Genomic DNA, 22,371 nt, shown 5'->3' with positions numbered 1-22,371 from the left:
CATTAAGTAATTAGAGCTTCACTATACTTTATATATACATGGGAAGAACACAATACTCTGAGGAATTATACACTAATGTAAGGGGTAAGTTCATTAAATACATATCTGAACATTTAATTTCATCCACTCAATAAAGCGATGCGATACTCTCTTAATCTGGCTAAGGACAATATGTCCCGTATACATAACAAATCACCCAGATATTGCACTTTTGAATTTGGAGACATTGTTTACACCCTCAACCACACCCCTATCTCAAAGCTCTCCCCTAAATTCACTGGTCCTTTTCGTATCATTGGACACGAGTCGAATAATAAAGTCAAAGCACTCAGGTTGCACATCTTATAGAGATCGTATTGCACAAAGATAATATCAAACGAGCCTCCCGTGGCCTCGATAGAGAAAACGTTCAATCATCGGTTGGTACTACCCCTACTATAGAGGACCCTAACCAACCCTCTCAACTTCTCCCCACTACTCCTGACCCCAGTTATAAACTTCACAGTCAAGCCACCCCTTCATACGATTGCGTCCTGCCTAGGTGAACGGAAATAATACATTCTTCCACATATTCTTAAGATTAAGTCAATTTTATTTTAAACGGTGTCATTTTCCTGAAATGAAGTTGCTTAAAATCAATATACTTTTGTCAATATGTCCATTATATTTTTATCTTCTTTGGACATTAACCTCGTTGTGGTCAGCGAATGTTAGCAGTGCCGAACATATATTCCAAGAAATGTCTCTAGATTTAGTATCATTTATTCTTTTCATACTATCGTTCACACGCGCACGTGCATGCATTAGCTGCATCACGTCAGATCTTGGTGGTATATACATGTATATACATATATGTATATATATTACATATATATATATATATATATATATATATATATATATATGTGTGTGTGTGTGTGTGTGTGTGTGTGTGTGTGTGTGTGTGTGTGTGTGTGTGTGTGTGTGTGTGTGTGTGTGTGCGTCTACAAATTATACTGGGTGCTCACACTCAGTTCTATACTGTACATAAATTTAGTCATAAGAAAAATAGATTTATGTAATTATAACCGTGTTGCCAACTGACACTCATTCTCTTCGTCACGCCCTACGCGGCGAGAGTCAAAGTTTGACTACGCTACAGTCAAGACTTACCAATAAAAAGAACCTAAACGACGCCTTTATCTCAACGCCTCCAAACTAATGTAGAACACAAGTCTACAGACAGACAGAGACAGAAAGCCGGAGACAGGGACAGAGACAGAGAGACATTGAGCGACAGAGACAGAGACAGAAAGACAGAGAGACAGAGAGGCAAAGAGACAGACAGACAAACAGAGGCAAAGACAGAAAGACAGAGACAGAGAAACAGAGACAGAAGCAGAAAAACAGAGACAGAGAGACAGAGGGACAGAGAGATTCAAAGACAAAGAGACACAGATAGAAGATACACAGAAACAGGGAGACAGAAACAGATAGAGAGACCGGGACAAAGAGAGACAGAAACAGAGACAGAGACAGAGACAGGGACAGGGGACAGGGACAGGGACAGGGACAGGGACAGGGACAGGGACAGGGACAGGGATAGAGATAGAGATAGAGATAGAGATAGAGACAGAGATAGAGACAGAGAGACAAAGACAGACAGACAGACAGAGAGACAAAGAGAAACTGACAGACATAGAGACAGAGATAGACAAAGACAGAGAGCGAAACATAGAGAGAGAGAGAGAGAGAGAGAGAGAGAGAGAGAGAGAGAGAGAGAGAGAGAGAGAGAGAGAGAGAGAGAGAGAGAGAGAGAGAGAGAGAGAGAGTCAGAAAGACGGTCACACACACACACACACACACACACACACACACACACACACACACACACACACACACACACACACACACACACACACACACACACACACACAAAGAGAGAGAGAGAGAGAGAGAGAGAGAGAGAGAGAGAGAGAGAGAGAGAGAGAGAGAGAGAGAGAGAGAGAGAGAGAGAGAGAGAGAGAATGAGACAGTCAAAGGCAGAGGCAAAGAGAGAGAGAGAGAGAGAGAGAGAGAGAGAGAGAGAGAGAGAGAGAGAGAGAGAGAGAGAGAGAGAGAGAGAGAGAGAGAGAGAGAGAGAGAGAGAGAGAGAGAGAGAGAGGGAGAGGGGGAAGGAGGGAGCAAGGGAGAGAATTATACAGGCTATACATGGTGATCATTTGGCAAGTTCATCTCCTCAAGAAGGATTGTGCCGTTGATGTCGTAATAGGAAATGCTAAAAAAAAAAAAAAAAAGATCACTCGTCACCACTCTTCCCTACTTTTGCAACCACACTCGAGTACCACTCGTTATCTCCTCCTCCACGGCCGCCTCATCCGTAACTCCTAACCTAAAGAGGGCTTCTGAGAAAGCTGCTACGTGCAACAAGAAGTGGCTCAGGTTGCAAGGCGCGATCACTCGCAACAAGGAGGGTCCCAGAAGGGAAACGTCTGTGTTCTTCAGTGGTGCGCGTCTTCGCATACAAGGCAAACATTGAACGCCTTGTTAGCATTGAATTAATGCAGTTTCGGCACTTGAGGTTATCTTAAACGTCAGGCCGGAGGGTGTTGCGGATCGTGACAGAACCGTGGCCTGGGGAAAAGGACCGATTAAATCTTTCTTTTCTTTTCTTGAAAAGAGTTTGTTTATGCAGAATCCTCCAAAGGTATGAATGACACCTTGTTAGTAAATCGCGACTAACAATAAATCAAATTATTTGTAATATAAAGTCTCGTGTACCCTTCATTATAATGATATAGCAGTAGTAATGCTATAAATGCTAGGGGAAAGAAGCACCTGCCACGGTGGCATCGATGCTATTTGTGTAAAATTTAGAGTGTAGTCCTCATTCGTTAAAAATATGATTTTCCTCAAAAGAATTTCGACCTAATCGTAACAATTGCCTCTACTTCAATCGATGCTATTTGTGTAAAATTTAGAGTGCAGTCCTCACTCGTTAAAAATATGATTTTCCTCAAAATAATTTCGACCTAATTGTAACAATTGCCTCTACTTCAATCCTTCTCGAGAAGAAAAGGAAAATATAACAAAGTTTCAAAAGTGATTATTCAGCAAAGAACTGATTACGGGAAACAGAGAGCACCGATATACATGAGCAGCTGCGCGGAATGACAAAAGGTGTCTGTCATAGTGGACCGCTGTCATTGTAATCCATTAGTAGATCAAGGTAGATGATTGATAAAAAGGGGATTTTGTTGATAAGCTGAAGCTAGTTTATTGGTCAATTGATGCCTGTCACTCCCTAATGTAAACAGGACAAGAGCCCTAGGTTGACCACGGGTGCTGTGGCTCACATCCCACCCGGATAATACGCATGCAAAATTACAATAAATGATACAGGACATGACAATCATGGAAATAATTCCTCTCATCTCTTCCGAAATGTTTCTTCGATCTCTTCTTCTTTACAAAAAATCTAGTCAGTGAAAGAAATACACATTAAACTGTTTAAGAAATTCAAACGAACACATACTAAATAAGAAACACATCTACCCTAAAATTCAATAAATAAATTTACCCAGTAAAGATTCGTTTGCATCTGATCCTTCAATGTTCCTTTACGGAGCGGTCCCTATTAAAAATTGACTCGAGATAACTGAAAAAGTTCCATATCCTACGTCTATATGGGTGGAAATTTTTCTAATCAATCATCCATTGACTCACCATCAAAATAGACTAAAACGGTGTAAGAAAAACATAAATCAGTAAGATATTTTTATTAATATTTTAAAAAACAGCAGCAATATGAATATCAACCTAAATCCATGAAAAAGCTGCCATGAAGACTATATAATCATACAACGACGCAAGGATAATACACAAGATGAACTTTTATATATATATTTTTTTAATACTTTGTTAGCAAGAGCATAGCTCAAGAAACACTTAGAATTATATATTTACACAATGGCTATAGAATATAATTAAAATAAAAACAAAAATGGTATAAAATCGACAAAATTTGCTCAAGTTAATATACTTTCCTTATGCATATTTCTAGAATATCGTCAATCTTTTCGTTCAGGATTAGATTTTATACCTAGAAATCTTACATTAATTTCCATATCAGGTGAAATAATTGCATTATTTATCCCTATGGATTCTCTTGGCTCTTGTAACTTATCTGACTGCTTCTGTTTGCTTGAATGATGATCATACCTTTCACCATTTTGCGAGTGATTGTGTTGTTCCAGCAACCATTGTCCAGTGGGTTGCAACTGTGAATGTTGATTACTACCCATAGGGCAATCGCTTTTATGGCTTCCCAGCATTCTTGGTAATAGGAATTTCGCTTTACAATAAGAACACGTGAAATATTCCATATGTATCCTCCGATGACGGGTAAGACAATACTTCTTGATGAAGGTCTTGCCACATTCACACTTGTGAGGGCGGTAGTTTTTGTGTACATTCACGTGATCGTTCAGTTTCTGGTAAGTAGGATAACGCTTACCGCAAATTGTGCATTCCTTGTTGTGATTAGCGTTCTTTGGTAACTTCCTCAACGGGATATCTGCAGGATATCGTAGTTGGGGATGATTACCATCTGTAGATACAGGAAGTTTTGGAGCAAAAACTGGCTTAGGAGGAGTTGCAGTAGAGCCATCTCCAGTGTATGACTCAGCAGACTTAGAAGATCGACTGTTCTCACCACAGTCGCTTTCATTGGGCGCAGAATCCAAAAAGGAAATATCAGGATCTAAGGTAGACTGGTTAAAATTTTGATGTCTATTAGAGACGTCAGTGGAAGTAGAGCATAGACTGTCCTCAGGATTAGAGACTGATTTGTCATTGACAAGATATCTGTCAGACTGTCTTGTTAAATCGAAGTTCTCGGTCTCAGAATCCAAACGGAAATATTCAGAATTTAAGGTAGACAGTTTAAAAGTTTTATAAAGCGTATCCTCAGGATTTGTGAATGATTTTTCATTGACGCGATGTTTATCGATCAATTTATCTCCATTTTCTATCAATGAGTATGCACCAGCGTCTTTATTGCTAATGCCATATTGCTTTAAGGTAGATTGTTCAAAAGTTTCATTTGTAATAGAGATGTCGGTATAAGTAGAACATTGGCTGTCCTCATGATGCGTGACTGATTTTTCATTGGCGTGAAATTCATCTGCCAGTTTATCTCCATTTTCTATCAAAGAGTATGCACCAGCGTCTTTATTGCTAATACCATATTGCTTTAAGGTAGATTGTTCAAAAGTTTCATTTGTAATAGAGATGTCGGCATATGTAGAACATTGGCTGTCCTCAGGATTCGTGACTGATTTTTCATTGGCGTGAAATTCATATGCCAGTTTATCTCCATTTTCTATCAAAGAGTATGCACCAGCGTCTTTATTGCTAATGTCATATTGCTTTAAGGTAGATTGTTCAAAAGTTTCATTTGTAATAGAGATGTCCGCAAATGTAGAACATTGGCTGTCCTCAGGATTCGTGACTGATTTTGCATTGGCGTGAAATTCATATGCCAGTTTATCTTCATTTTCTATCAAAGAGTATGCACCATCGTCTTTATTGCTAACACCATATTGCTTTAAGGTAGATTGTTCAAAAGTTTCATTTGTAATAGAGATGTCGGCATATGTAGAACATTGGCTGTCCTCAGGATTCGTGACTGATTTTTCATTGGCGTGAAATTCATATGCCAGTTTATCTCCATTTTCTATCAAAGAGTATGCACCAGCGTCTTTATTGCTAATGTCATATTGCTTTATGGTAGATTGTTCAAAAGTTTCATTTGTAATAGAGATGTCGGCATATGTAGAACATTGGCTGTCCTCAGGATTCGTGACTGATTTTGCATTGGCGTGAAATTCATCTGCCAGTTTATCTTCATTTTCTATCAATGAGTATGCACCATCGTCTTTATCACAGCCATATTGCTTTAAGGTAGATTGTTCAAAAGTTTTATTTGTAATAGAGATGTCAGCATATGTAGAACATTGGCTGTCCTCAGGATTCGTGACCGATTTTTCATTGGCGTGAAATTCATCTGCCAGTTTATCTTCATTTTCTATCAAAAAGTATGCACCATCGTCTTTATCACAGCCATATTGCTTTAAGGTAGATTGTTCAAAAGTTTTATTTGTAATAGAGATGTCAGCATATGTAGAACATTGGCTGTCCTCAGGATTCGTGACCGATTTTTCATTGGCGTGAAATTCATCTGCCAGTTCATTTCCATTTTCTATTAAAGAGTATGCACCATCGTCTTTATCACAGCCATATTGCTTTAAGGTATGTTCAAAAGTTTCATTTCTAATAGAGACGTCGGCAAACGAGTACGTAGAATGTTGGCTGTTCTCAGGATTCGAGACTAATTGTTCAGAGATGTGACATCTATCTATCAGTTCATCTCCTTTATCTACCACAGAATATGCGCCAGCGTTTTTATTATTGTCAAATTTACTTACGGTATAATTTTCAAAAGTTATATTCCTAATAGAGTAGCCAGCATGTATTGAAGATTGACTGTTCTCTTGTTTAGAAATTGATTTCTCATTGAAGTTATATACATCTACAGTTTCATTTCCATTATCTATCAAAGGACTTACACCAGGGTCTTTATCATTACTGTCAGATGGATAAGTTTTATTTGTACTGAAAAACGTATCACTTTTTACTTGCTCGCTATCATAAAAGAGGCCAATTAAAGATCCAACGTCGTACAAAAAATTTGAGCTGGGATGTATACCGATAGGCTCACCTCCAACATCTATAGTGTTAATTGCAGAAAATGTGCCAAGAAAACTAGACGTGATTCTTCGGTGTATGTTGTAGGTGTCTGCATCAGCAGTCGAATATGTGGTGTTGTTCTGAACGTTCTCTAAATCAGGTAGATATGAATTTTGATGACAACCCCACAGGTCGGGGAAGTCCCACTTGGGGCTTTCATAACGCATTCGCTTGACTTGAGGTCCACCTTGGGCGTCAGGGAGAAATTCCATGTTTCCCGGAAACCATGCATCATCTATTCTTCTCTTTTCACCATGATTTCTAGCAGCTTCCATGATTGAATATAGTTATGACCATCACTAGCAAAGAACTACGTTCTGAGTTAAGGCTAGTCTTGGTTGTCGATGGGGCTGAACTTGTGTGACGTTACACTACAATCTGTGTGATAAAAAAAAAAGAGGGGCGGTAGAGATAACGCCAAAAACAATTTCATGTCTAGAAGTATCTATCGCATTTATTGTTATCAATGTTATCAAATAGTGTCAAATAACATACACTGAGGTGCTACTACTCACTATTTCTCTGTAAATCGTACTGCTTCGTGAAATGTGCAGAGCAATATTAATTACAAAATGAAAAAGTATGCTAAGAATTTTATTTATTCACAAAGTCAGATATGCCACTGCCGTTACCACTAATTTTATGACATGAACTCTGAAATGCACAGGGATAGGTTCAGTGCTTATTCCAAAGAAAAGAAAAGACGAAAAGATAGCTGTTACGACCAGGTGGTGCTGCCTTTGTGAGCTTGAACATAGCTATCTCCATCACTTTTAAGGTAATCTCCAAGGGCTAGTATGTGTAAACAAAATGCCTCAAATAGAACTATTATCTAAATCTGTTATGCCGAGAGGAATTATTCATATCCGAAAATACAACCAAAGAAAACACTGGAAGACAATGGAGGCATATAGAAAACTTAACTAGTAAAACATTAGGGCCCGGTTTTCATTCGAGGCGTAATTAGACCTTGCTTGAAACCTTGTGTAATTACACCTTGCTTGAAACCCTTTTCAATGTCACTGTCACCCCCTCTATAGTTGGATTCCACATACGGGAACGAAAATAAGAGACATTGTTAAGAGCCAGAACAAAGTCATGGTCAACGGGGAAGAAAATAGTATCGTCTACAAGATACCGTGTGGAGACTGTCGTACGAGCTACTACGGGGAAACCAGCAGAGGTATTAAAAAGCGGACAGTTGAGCACAGGAATGACGTCAAGGCACACCGAGTATCAAACTCGCTAGTGGTTCATGTAGATACTCATGACCATTTACCAGACCGAGACAAAATAGAGGTGTTGCAGAAAGGACTTCGTAAGAAAAGAAAAGAAAAGAAAAAAAAACTGAAGCAGCTTACATCGCTTCCCATCCAAACAAAAACCACCGCGATAGGTTTATTAAATTAACAAAAACGGCAAGCCGTTTGATACTTCGCGAGGCAGAGCGGAGGAGAACGAGAGGTCAGGTCGATCATGGCGGAACGCGGAGAACTTTGTCAGGTATTTAGGGTGTGATCTTTTTTTGAAGGTGCATGTACTCTGAAGAAGTCCTGGTAAGGACGAAACGTCAGAATAAATCTCTAACGGTTCTCTGTGTTTATCTCACCACCCATCCACTCATATATATATATATATATATATATATATATATATATATATATATATGTATATATATATACATATATATATATATATACACATGTATATATATATATACACATATATACACGCGTAAATGTATACACACACACACACACGACAGTCGAAGTGACAGCGAAGTTTGGAATTCCAGGAAAAAATTCAAATTTCGTGAATCTCAACGACGAGAGAGTACCTGTGTTGTATTAGTAGGGAAGGGGAAAGCTCGTGGTGTAGTGGGAAAGTGAAGAAAAAGGAGAAGGGGTGGGATTACTGAGGAAAATGGAAGGAAATGAGGAAGGGGACGAACGGGCCCCGGGAGTCAGAAGGAATGTCAACAAGAGGTGTGCAGACGACAGAGGTGAAATCGAATAGATTACTAAAAATGTAGAAATTAGAAATATAGATAAGAGCAGTGCAACTGAAAGGGAAGATAATTATTTCCATGGATTTAATGAGGGAGGAGATGACAACCACCCCCGATTAGCAATCTAGAGGAAAACTAGAGAAAATAAACGAACAGTGGGAGGTTAGGTTTAGTCAACTTATACGAATTACACAAAGAGTTGATAAATTGGAAGAACTAAAGAAGGAGAACCAAAACCTAAATAAAGAAATAGTAGAATTAAAAAGACAGTTAAATGAAGTAAAGGATGAGAATGAGAAATTAAAGAAGAATAAAGAGAAGAAAGAGTCCATAGCAAAAGAGGTACAGATTTGAAAAAGTCCAAGAGAACAACAACATTCATTTTAGAGATTTAGTAAAACAACAGATGAAAGAACAAACCAAGGACACAGTTATTAAAGTGATGAGAGAGGAGAATATAGTAGGAGACTTAGCGGATAAAAAGAAATGTATAATTATATTAGGGATGGAAAAGAAACATAATCCAAATAGGACTACAATAGTAAAGGAGAAATAAAAAGTAAACAAGATGTTTAAAGTAGTTGAAGAAGATGAACAAGAAACAGGGAAAGAAATTGAAGAAATATATAGACTGGGGAAATACAATATAGATAAGACCAGACCAATTAAGGTTAAATTTAGGTTACAAACGACAGTAGAGAATATCTTAGCAAAATCAAGGAAACTAACAGAAAATTATCTATATAAACAGGTATGGATAAAATGAGATGAATGAAGAGAAAAGAGAGGAAAATGAAATAACAAGAATAGAAGCTAAAGAAAAAACGAAAACAGAACAGTCAGACAAAGAGAAATTGTATTGGAGAGTAGTGGATATGAAAGTGAGGAAAAGGTTCATAGCAGAGAAAAACGGAAGAGAAACAGAAAACAGGATGGAGGTAGCAGAAAATTAAAAGTATCTTACACAAATGTAGATGGCTTAATAACAGGCTTGAATGAATTGAATGATTACCTGAAGGAAAAGGAACCGGACATAATGGCAATTGTAGAGACAAAATTGAAAGGGCTACTACGACCAAACAGTGTAGGACATGGTGCATATAATTATTGGATGAGAAACAAAGAGAAAATAAGGTGGTTCAGTTATTTTCCTGATTTAAAAGGATATGAATGTGAGGAATGTCACATATGGAAAGAATAGAGTAGAGATGATTATGATGGAAGTGGGGGACATGGATGGGAAGAGCCGAAATTTTGTAGTAAATTATGTGCCTCCTAAAACGGCTTCGTGGGAAGAGAGAGAACACAAAAATATGTTAGAAGACAAAGATAACACTAAAAAAGATAATGGAAGATGGAGGAAGAATAGTTATAATGGGTGACCTTAATTATAAAAAAATATATATACTGGAAAGAGATGACAGTGAAGGGTGGAGACGACCTATGGAGAAATGTACTACTTGATGTGATTATAGAACAGACAATGACGCAATGGATACAAGAGAATACTAGGTATAGAAATGAGGATGAACCATCGAGACTGGACCTAATAATCACACCAGAACCTGAAATAGTAGACTGGATTGAATATAAGACACCAATAAGTAAAAGTGACCATTGGTTGAACTGGAACTAAACGAGAAAAAAAAAAACATGGAAAAAACGAACAACATAGAAAGGGAATCTTGATATATGGAATTTTTTTTTTCTTTTTTATAAAATAAGAGAATTCATTAAAAAAGCAGACTGGGAAAGGATACACAAGGGGGAAACAACAGTAGAAGAGAAATGGAATATTTGGACAAAAACTTATAAGAGTGGAAATGTATGTTCCAAGACAAAAACAAGAAAAAGGATATGTAAAGTGTTGGTACAACAAAAGGTGTAGGAAGTTAAAAGTCAAAAGGGATAAAGTCTGGATAGAATGGAAGACCTGAAAAATGGGAAATATACACTAGTTATAGAAATCAAAATGTACAAGTGTGCAGAGAAGAAAAGAGAAAATACGAAAAAGATGTCATAGAAAAATGTAAAGATCAAACAACACTATTTCACAGATTTGTAAACAACAAACTGAAAAACAAATAAGAATTAGAGAAACTACGACAAGGAGGAGTTGAGTACACCGAGGAAATAGAAATGGCAGAAATTATGAACAAGCATTTTGAATCGGTGTTTACGAGGGAGAACATACACTTTGAGATGTCGAGTGGGAGGAGAAAGTCCCCCCTATGAAAGAGAAGTAAAAAGGAAAGAAATAATAAATCATTTGAGTAATCTCGATGTCATAAAATCGCATGGACCAGATGAAATGGTAAACTGGATTTTGAGAGAATGCAGGAACGAACTAACAGACAAGATACCTAGTCTAATAAGCATCTCATTTAAGGAAAGAAAAGTTCCAGAAGATTGGAAAAGAGCAAATATAGTACCAATATATAAAGGGGGAAACAAGGAAGATCCTACTAACTATAGACCAGTCTCTCTTGCAAGTGCAATAGCTAAAATTTGTGAAAGAATTATCAAAATTAGTTTGGTAAGGTATTTGAAAAAAGTATGAAATCCAAGGCAGTTTGGATTTAGTCAAAGACGATCATGCGTCACAAACTTAATATGTTTATATGCATTTCTAGACCTGAAAAAAGCATCAAAGAAAAAATAAGAGTGGTAATAAGAGACAAACATACTAATTGGGATGAAGTGATTAATGGAGTTCCACAAGGAAAAGTTCTGGCCCCAATAATGTTTGATATAGATATATATATATATATATATATATATATATATATATATATATATATATATATATATATATATATATATATATATATATCAATGATATGGATGTATGAATTGAAAGTTATATGAGCTTAACAAAGTATGGGAATGGAGCAGGAAGTCGGAGATGGAATTCAATATTAAGATGTGTAGTATGATGGAATTTGAAAAAAAAAGAATACTGGGACCATATGAATTGGGAGAGGAAGAAATTAAAAAAGTAGCAAGTGAGGAGGACCTAGGATTCATTATTATAAATAATATGTCCCCTGAGAAACATTTAAAAAAAAAAATGGAAAACTTATAATTCAGTAAGAACAATCAAAGTGGCATTTACGTACCTGGACGAAGAAATGGTGAAGAAAATACTAGTCACTTTGATATGACCAAGATTGGAATATGTAGCAACGACTTGGTCACCAAGTACAAAAATTGTATAACAAAACTTGAAAGATTACAAAGAGCAATTATGAAATTGGCACCAACACTCTCAGAACTATCATATGAGGAGAGACTAGCAAAACTTGAGCTACAGACATTAGAGCAAAGAGGAGAGAGAGGAGACTTGATAACTATTTATAGAATCATGAAAGGCAAGGAAACTATTGATAGAAAGAATCTAATAAAATGGAATAGTAGAGATACAAGAGGTTACGGAAAGAAAATCAAGAAAGACAGTTATACAAGAGACCTGAAAAATAACAGCTTTCCCCACAGGGTAATAGACGTTTGGAACAAGTTAGATGAAAATGTGGTGTGTGCAAGAACGATACACGAATTTAAAAAGTCTAGATAAAACGAAATAAGAAGACGGCACACCACGAGCATAGCTCCCCTTCCCGTAAAATACTAGGTAAAAAAAACACACAGACACAGACACACACACACACACACACACACACACACACACACACACACACACACACACACACACACACACACATACACACACACACACATATATATATATATATGTATATACACGAGGTCCCACCTTTACCTCAAGCCACTCTCCCTCTCCATTTCTAATCCTAACACAAGCTCTACTACTCTCGTAAAAACTCTTGACTGCTGTTAACTCCTTTCCTCCTATCCCATACATATGCAATACCTCCCACAGTGCCCTGCTGTCTACCCCATCATAAGCCTTTTCCAGATCCATAAAAACCCAAAATACATCCTTACCTTTTCCTATAGCTTCCTCACATATCTCTTACCACAAAAATATGACCGACACAACCCCTGTTCTAAACCCATACCGTTCCTCACCAATTACTCCCTCTGTTCCTCTCCTAATCCTCTCAATCAAGACCCTCTAATAAGCCTTCCCAATTACACCTAACAACCTGATCCTTCTGAAACTACTACACTCACACTTGTCCCCCTTTCCCTTGTAAAGTGGAAGTATACAGGAACTCCTCCAGTCCTCCGACACTCTACCCTCTCATAAACAAACATTAAATAACCTCACCAGCCAGTCCCCCATCACTGTACCTCTTTTATTCAGACATTCTGCATAGCATCCATCTAACCCAGGTGCTTTACCTGCTCTCATCATCATAACATCTGCCTTCACTTCATCTTAACTTATTTCTCCTCCATTTTCCTCACTCATCACTCTCATTGTCTTCGCGCTTTACTTTGCAACAACCTTTCCCTCCCTATCCTCCTCCACATTTAGCAATTCCCTAAAATACTCTGCCCATCTTCCTCTTACTGCTTTCTCTTCCATTATCATCTTTCCATCTGCACCTTTTTTCCTTTTCTTCTTTACGTGATCAGCCTCCTCTTCCTCTTAATTTCTTCCCAAAAACATTTCTTTATTACTTACAAAATTTTCTGTCATACTGTTACCCCATTTCAAATCTGCTATCCCTTTTGCCTCCTTTATCTTATGCTTTACTTCTCTTCTCTTTATTTTGTACCTCTCATACGACTCTCTCGTCCCATTTTATAACCAATCTATGAAAGCCTGCTTCTCTTCTTCTACACCATTCTTCGATTCCTCATCCCACCACTCATTACCCTTCCTTCTATTTCCTCCCGTCCTCCTTGTTCCACACACCATCTTTGCACATCTTATGATACCCTCCTTGAACCATCCATATTCCTCTTCCTTTCCTAGTTCTACTCTACCCTTCACTCTTCTCTCTCAGCTTCTTCTTATACTTCTTTTCTTTCTCATTTAAGCAGTTTCCTCTTTATCCATCTATTTTCCACTCTCAACTTGTATATATATACAGTATATACATACATATATATATATATATATATATATATATATATATATGTATGTATACACTAACACACATATATTTGTGTTATCTTTTGAACTTGTTGGATGAAAGTCAAGGTAAATTGAACGTCACCAGAACATTAGGAGATGAAGTTGTTCGTATTGTGACTTCAGGACTGCCAGAAAATATATCAACTGAGGTCGACGCCGAACGGATTACAGGTATATGACACCCAAGCTCACTGTCTCATCGAGTTGAGAAACTACATACATGTCCCAGCAAAAACATGAGCAGGATACCAAACGTTGGAAATGATAGTAAATACAGGCACGTACCTTCGTTTCTGTGCACCTTCAGAAATGGGCATGCTTCTTTCACTATGTTAGAAATATATTGGAAATCTTATAATAATCTTTCATGTCGTCAGTATACAACTTAGTAACACAAACGGAAACGTGACGGTCATTCTGAATCTAGTCTGAAGAACACTGTAGATTCAAGTGTGTTTGTGTGTTACAGACGAAACCAATCTAAGTGTATTTCACATGTCATAATTCGTTCAATCTGGTAGCACACTACACTGGCCGACAGACGATTTCAAACTTTTCCAGATTAATTCCATATGGTCATGTACATTATCGAACGAAATTTGCATTAATCAGATGTCTTTATTCAGCTGAAAAGTAGATACCAAACTTGTAGAGTTAAGCTTGCAAAGGAAGAAGGTGTCTATCCCGGATTGAGAACTCTGGGAACTCACGTAGCTGGCTTCCCAAGGTATATAAGTGATCTCTATGCTCTGGCTCCTGGCTCATCTCCAACTATATCTTCCTTTTCGTTACACTCGCATAGATGAAGGCAGACATGTCTGCACTTTTTCCTCTCTCTTTTACGAGAAGTTTCAATCATAAACGTGTAAAGAATACATTAAACTCCACCGTCATGGACTCCTTGAAAAATAAAGGAGTCTGATTTTTCTCACTGCCGATGTGAATAAAACAGGGTCATAGCACTTGCAGTTTTGATACTGATTTCTCTCAAGCAATTTCTAAAATATCGTGAATAGAGGTCATAATCACTTCACTGCGTTTTATGACATTTATTACTCCTGGTTGGCACCCATCGCAAGGAAACTCTTTCCAAAGCCAAAGGGGGATTCCTCGCGAGATTAGGATTAATGTTACTTATGAAATGGCTTGGGAACAATCTTGATGACTAGATTCACACGCGTACGCAAACTAAAATCTACCCATCTACACACACACACACACACACACACACACACACACACACACACACACACACACACACACACACACACACACACACACACACACACACACACACACACACACACACACACACACACACACACACACGTTGGTAGAACGATGAACTACTAGCATGGTGGTGCGCGTAGTGCTTGGTTCGAATCCTGCCCAGGGCCGAAATTAATTTCGGTACAGCTGCGCTTCGGGTCGTTACTCTGACTCTCGTGGGCGGGGAGTTGAGGGTGTGTGTGTGTGTGAAAGGTCATAGCATTACCCATAGATCGGACCTACGAGCTCTAAGCTCTCTTCCAGGAGGGAAATAGCTGTCGATCACGAGTCCAACACGTGATCCAAAGACCAAGTGAATACACACACACACACACACACACACACACGTATATATATATATATATATATATATATATATATATATATGTATATATATACATATATATATATATATATATATATATATATATATATATATATACATACATACATATACCAAGGCTTTTCCCCCTTACAAGGGAGGTAGCCAAAAAGATAAAGGCATAAAATCATTCCCACCCATTCCATCACTGAATACACTCCACACCCCTCCACCCTCCCTCTCATCTTAGCACCTCCTGGATGACGGGTCATCCCTGCACCTTGTCCACTGCCCTGGCTCAGAAGCAGTGTCGCAAGACACAGTACATCCACAGCAAGGCCGCTTCATTAAATCGGCGACCCCCCCTCTCCGTCCCCCCATTGCATAAAAGGAGAAGACGGGGAGAAATCCCTTTGGGCTGCGTCAAAGTTTGCTCACACATACTACCTCACCCCCCATCCCCCCGTCCATTCCACCTCATGCATCACATCATCATCCATATACAACCATTCTCCATTCACCCCTGTCTTCTGTCCTCTCCCGTCCTTCCTCAACAGACATTCCCCTCTTCCCCAAAGCCCCCTTCACCCCATCCATCAACCTCATCCTAGGACGTCCCCTCCTGTTCATTCCCTCCACATCTGCCTTCCATACCTCTTTTACTAGTCTTTCTTCACTCATTCTTTCCATGTGTCCAAACCATCCCAACACTCTTTCATCAACCCTATCTCCCAACTCCCTTTCCACCCCTGTTCTCCTCCTCACCTCCTCATTTCTCACTCTATCTAGACCTAGCAACCCCCATCATACTTCTCAGACACCTCATCTCAAACACATTCAAACTCCTTCTCTCTTCTTCTCTTATGTTCCATGTTTCTGCCCCATACAGTGCTGTAGGTACAATCACTCCTTCATACAGTCTCCTCTTAGCATCCATTCCCAAATGTCTATTCCTCATTACACTCTTTAATCCACCAAGGCATTTATTCGCTTCTCTCAATCTACATTATACCTCCACCTTCACTCCACCTTTTCCTGCCACATTTGCACCCAAGTATCTAAAACTATCCACTTCCTCCAGTCGCTCTCCCTTAATGCTCACTTCCAGATTACTGCCACTTTCACCCCTTGTACATCTCATTACCTTACTTTTACCTACATTTATCTTTAGCTTTCCTCTATCGCATACTCTCCCAAACTCTGTCACCAACTTCCTCAATCCCTCCTCTGATCCTGCGACAAGCGCAGTGTCGTCCGCAAACAACAGCTGGCTCACCTCCCACTTTTCTCCATTTTTTTAAACCATCTCCAATTCCTGACCCACTACCCTTGCATTTACCTCTCGCACTACCCCATTCATGTATAAGTTGAACAGCCAGGGCGACATAATGCATCCTTGACGAAGTCCCACCTTTACCTCGAACCACTCACTCTCTCCATTTCTAATCCTGACACAAGCTTTACTACTCTCATAAAAACTCTGGGCAGCTCCCAGAAGCTTTCCTCCTATCCCTTATATCTGCATAACCTCCCACAGTGCCTTTCTATCTACCCTATCGTAAGCCTTTTCCAGATCCATAAAAGCCCAAAAAACATCCTTCCCCTTTCCTATAGCTTTCTCACATATCTGTCTTACCACAAAGATCTGATCTACACAACCTCTACCCGTCCTAAATCCACACTGTTCCTCACCAATTACTCCCTCTGTTCCTCTCCTAATCCTCTCAATCAAGATCCTCCCGTAAGCCTTCCCAACTACACTTAACAAGCTAATCCCTCTGAAACTACTACATTCACACTTGTCCCTTTTCCCTTATAAAGAGGAACTATACAGGCATTCTTCCAGTCCTCCGGCACTCTACCCTCTCTCCAGCAAACATTGAATAACCTCACTAGCCAGTCCACCATCACTGTACCTCCTTTTTTTAGACATTCTGCATGGCATATACATTTATATATATATATATATACATATATATATATATATATATATATACATATATATATATATATATGTTGAGGAATGGACGACAAAATGAGTGGCAGGGTGGTGAGATAAACACCGAGAACCGTTGAAGTTTTATTAACTGACGTTTTGCTCTTAACAAAGCTTCTTCAGAGTGTACAAACATGATCGGGAAATCAACAGTTATATATCTTACATCATTCCGTGTTCCTTCCTTAACCCACCCCCTCCCTCCCTCTCGTACCCTTCAGCTCCTGTAAGATCATCCAGCCGGACATTTTGGACAGCTTAATAAAACCATCACGATGGTTACAGCAGGGCTGGGATGCTATAAAAGCTGCCTCTACTATTTTTCTTTTTTTCTTTTCTAACCCTTGTTTTAATATTTCCACTCCGTCCCAGTTAGGTAGATGTCCGTATTCCTCCGCATGAACCACCAGGGCGTTTGATGTTCGGTGGGCCCTAAGGTCGCTCTTGTGCTCATATGTCCGCTTGTGTATGCCTCTTCCTGTCTCCCCAAAGTAGTTTAGATCACAGCCACCACATGGGATTCTGTAAACCATGCTGTTGTTATTATGTTCATTTCTATTCTTACTTCTCACTACTTCACCTACCTTCGTACTAGATGTACTGGCGATCTTCAGCCCTGCTCTGCGGAGCAAATGTCCTAACTCTTCTGTGTGCTTGGAGTTGGGAACTACAATGAAGCCACCTTCCTTATTCTCCTTTATCTCATCATTTCTCTTTTCCATTATTTTAAGCGCTATTTTCTTCAAACTATGGAGTAACCCTTCTGGATATTTTAGTCCTGAGAACACTTTAGAAATATATTTGATTTCTCTGTCAATATGTTCTACACTACATACCCGGAACGCTCTGAGAAAAAATCCAATTATTACTCCTCTCTTTATCCTTTCACTATGTGCCGAAAAGTAGTGGATGAGGTCATTTTTGTTTGTAGCTTTTCTGTGAACCGAGAAACCCACCGTGCCGTTATCCTTCCTCCAAATTAATACATCCAAGAAAGGTAACTTTTGATTTACCTCGTGTTCTACTGTAAACTGAATAACCCTGTCTACCATATTCAGCCTATTAATAACAACAGCATGGTTTACAGAATCCCATGTGGTGGCTGTGATCTAAACTACTTTGGGGAGACAGGAAGAGGCATACACAAGCGGACATATGAGCACAAGAGCGACCTGAGGGCCCACCGAACATCAAACGCCCTGGTGGTTCATGCGGAGGAATACGGACATCTACCTAACTGGGACGGAGTGGAAATATTAAAACAAGGGTTAAAAAAGAAAAAAAAAATAGCAGCTTTTATAGCATCCCAGCCCTGCTGTAACCATCGTGATGGTTTTATTAAGCTGTCCAAAATGTCCGGCTGGATGATCTTACAGGAGCTGAAGGGTACGAGAGGGAGGGAGGGGTTGGGTTAAGGAAGGAACACGGAATGATGTAAGATATATAACTGTTGATTTCCCGATCATGTTTGTACACTCTGAAGAAGCTTTGTTAAGAGCGAAACGTCAGTTAATAAAACTTCAACGGTTCTCGGTGTTTATCTCACCACCCTGCCACTCATATACATATATATATATATATATATATATATATATATATATATATATGTGTGTGTGTGTGTGTGTGTGTGTGTATGTATATATATATATAATATATATATATATATATATGTATATATGTATATATATGTATATATATATAATGTATATATATATATATATATGTGTGTATATATATGTATATGTATGTATATATATATATATATATATATATATATGTGTGTGTGTGTGTGTGTGTGTGTGTGTGTGTGTGTGTGTGTGTGTGTGTGTGTGTGTGTGTGCATATCTGTATATCTATATATATATATATATATATATATATATATGTATATGTATATATTATATATATGTATATATATATGACTACTTCCTTCTTGTAAAGGAGGAAGCTAAGTCAAAGACACGCACTCACTTCTACCCATACCACTTCCATCCACTTGTTTTCCTCTCACCTTAACATCTCGTGGATGAAAGGACATTCCTGCTTCCTCCTCACTGTCTGGGTCAGAAGCAATGCAGCAAGACACAGCATATCCACAGCAAGGCCGCGTAACTTATACGGAAGCCCCACTCTGTCTCCTAAAGCGGAAATTAGATTCAAACTACTAAAAAAAAATTGAATAGATACTTGTGTTTCTACAACACCGGATTTCAGTAAAGCTCAATTCATAAGACTACGTCAGGAGCTTCAGCTTACAAATTGGGAGGCAAAATTAAGCAAAAGATCTGTTGATCAGATGTGGGAAATATTTCAAAATACGTTCCATAAGATGATTCATACTTACATTCCTTTTAAGAACAGACGTCCCCCAAATCAGGCTTGCCCAAAATGGCTTGACAAAGAAACTGAAAAAAGTTTTACTAAAAAGAGACAGGCTTATAAGAACTACAAGTGCTTGGGTGTATATAATGACTATGAAATTATGTATTAATACAGAGAGATTTAAAAAAGACAATAAAAAAACGAAAACGACAATACGAAATGAATATCGCTGATAAATCCAAAGAGTCTCAAAGAATTCTATTGTTACATTAGAGATAAAAAGGTTGTTAGGAATCACATTGGTCCACTATTATCTGCTGACGGTTAACTTGAATATTCAAATGAAGGAATGTGTGATATTTTTAAACAATTATTTTAGCTCAGTATTCGTAAACGAAAGACCTCAAAGTCTTTAACTGAAACCTGTGAAAAGTCTAGGGTAAACTTACTACGGTAAATATAACAAAAGAAAAAATTAAAAGGTGTATAGAGAATCTCAAAGTTAATAAAACACAGGGCCTGACGGTTGGGATCCAAGAATCTTAAAGGAAATGAAAAATGAGATTGTTGTTCCATTATAAATTATTTTCAAGAAATCCATCATATCCAGAGATGTCCCAAGAGAATGGAAGCTAGCTAACATTACTCCCATATTCAAAAAAGTTAGAAAAAAAAACTACAGGCCTATAAGATTGACTTCAATCTTAGGAAAAATTATGGAAACTATCATCAGACATGCTATCGAACATCATTTAGAAAGTAACTGTTTGATAAATGATAGTCAGCATGGTTTCAAACGGAAACGTTCTTGCGTGACTAACTTACTCGAATTCTACAACACAGTTATGTCGAATTATGACAAAAGAAACAATATAGATTTAATATATCTAGACTTTGCAAAAGCTTTTGTTATCGTCCGTGTGTCTGTGTCTGCCTTCACGTGTCTGTGTCTGTGTCTGCGTCCGCGGGTCTGTGTCTGTGCCCATGAGTCTGTGTCTACGTCCGCCTATATGTCTTTGCATCTGCGTATCTGTGTGTGTGTGTGTGTGTGTGTGTGTGTGTGTGTGTGTGTGTGTGTGTGTGTGTGTGTGTGTGTGTGTGTGTGTGATTCTAGGATCACGTGTTTGACTCGTGATCGACAGCTATTTCCTTCTCGGAAGAGGGCTCAGAACTCATATATGACCAATCTATGGGTAATGCTGTGACCTTACACCCAAACACACGCCCAACTCCCCTTCCACGAGAGTTGGAGTAACGACTCCTAGCAAAGCGATACTGAAATTATTTCAGCCCTGGGCGGGATTCGAACCCAGACCTCTGTAGTGGCAGCCAGGAATTCTATTAACCTCGCCATCGTGTGAGTGTGTGTGTGTGTGTGTGTGTGTGTGTGTGTGTGTGTGTGTGTGTGTGTGTGTGTGTGTGTGTGTGTGTGTGTGTGTGTGTGTGTGTGTGTGTGTGTGTGTGTGTGTGTGTGTGATTCTAGGATCACGTGTTCGACTCGTGATCGACAGCTATTTCCCTCTCGGAAGAGGGCTCAGAGTTCATATATGACCAATCTATTGGTAATGCTGTGACCTTGCACGCACACACACGCCCAGCTCCCCGCCCACGAGAGTTGGAGTAACGACTCCTAGCGAAGCGATACTGAAATCATTTCAGCCCTGGGCGGGATTCGAACCCGGACCTCTGTAGTGGCAGCCAGGAATTCTATTAACCTAGCCATCGAGTGTGTGTGTGTGTGTGTGTGTGTGTGTGTGTGTGTGTGTGTGTGTGTGTGTGTGTGTGTGTGTGTGTGTGTGTGTGTGTGTGTGTGTGTGTATTCACTTGGTCTTTGTATTCACTTGGTCTTTGGATCACGTGTTGGACTCGTGATCGATAGCTATTTCCCTCCTGGAAGAGAGCTCAGAGCTCGTAAGTCCGATCTATGGGTAATGCTATGACCTTGCACACACACACACACACCCAACTCCCCGCCCACGAGAGTTGGAGTAACACCCCTCAGCGCTGCGATACTGATATTATTTCAGCCCCGGGCGAGAGTCGAACCCGGACCTCCGTAGTGGCAGGCCAGAGCTCTAACCACAGCGCCATGAGAGGTGTGTGTGTGTGTGTGTGTGTGTGTGTGTGTGTGTGTGTGTGTGTGTGTGTGTGTGTGTGTTTCATCATCTTGTATTTACCTTATTGTACACGAAGTTGGAGTTAGGTCTCCTGTAACAAATTATAATCCTCATTACATTATTTTCACTTTCTCCGTGGTCTTGGCATCATAAACAAATTATTAATCATGGATAGCTACCAATTACATTCAATATATCACTGATTTACTCTGACAACATCACTGGTGTAAATACCAAGATCTGTTACTTTACGTGTGTGTATGTTCTTGTGTGCGTATGTGTGTGCATGTGTGTGTATTCACCTTAGACTTGGTCTTTGGACCACGTGCTGGAATCGTGATCTACAGCTATTTCCTTCCCAGAAGAAAGCTCAGAACTCGTATGACTGATCTATGGGTAATGCTGTGACCTTACACGCACCCCCCCCATTTCCCCGCCCACGAATGTTGGAGTAACGATTGAAGCGCAGCGTGTGTGTGTGTG

The 22,371-nt window shown here is 39.0% G+C and overlaps 1 protein-coding gene across 2 annotated transcripts in view; it reads right to left on the bottom strand.

Moving 5' to 3' along the window:
• Positions 1 to 3,745: 3,745 nt before the first annotated feature.
• Positions 3,746 to 22,371, bottom strand: part of LOC143027373 (uncharacterized) — a 42,301-nt gene continuing 23,675 nt past the window's right edge. The window contains exons 2-3 of one of the 2 annotated variants that reach the window (XM_076188926.1): positions 19,461 to 19,587; positions 3,746 to 7,167 (exon numbers count right to left, since the gene is read on the bottom strand). In XM_076188926.1, the coding sequence (XP_076045041.1) occupies positions 4,050 to 7,064 (3,015 nt within the window). In that variant the 5' untranslated portion in view covers positions 7,065 to 7,167; positions 19,461 to 19,587 and the 3' untranslated portion in view covers positions 3,746 to 4,049. The remainder of the gene's footprint in view (positions 7,168 to 19,460; positions 19,588 to 22,371) is intronic. The other variant, XM_076189642.1, reaches the window with a different exon arrangement.

The sequence above is a fragment of the Oratosquilla oratoria genome, chromosome 1 (genome assembly GCF_046742065.1).
Source record: "Oratosquilla oratoria isolate Oo_2021 chromosome 1, ASM4674206v1, whole genome shotgun sequence".
Classification (NCBI taxonomy): Eukaryota; Metazoa; Arthropoda; class Malacostraca; order Stomatopoda; family Squillidae; genus Oratosquilla; species Oratosquilla oratoria.
Note: the sequence above shows the minus strand (reverse complement) of the source record. Positions and strands in the feature narration are given on the sequence as shown.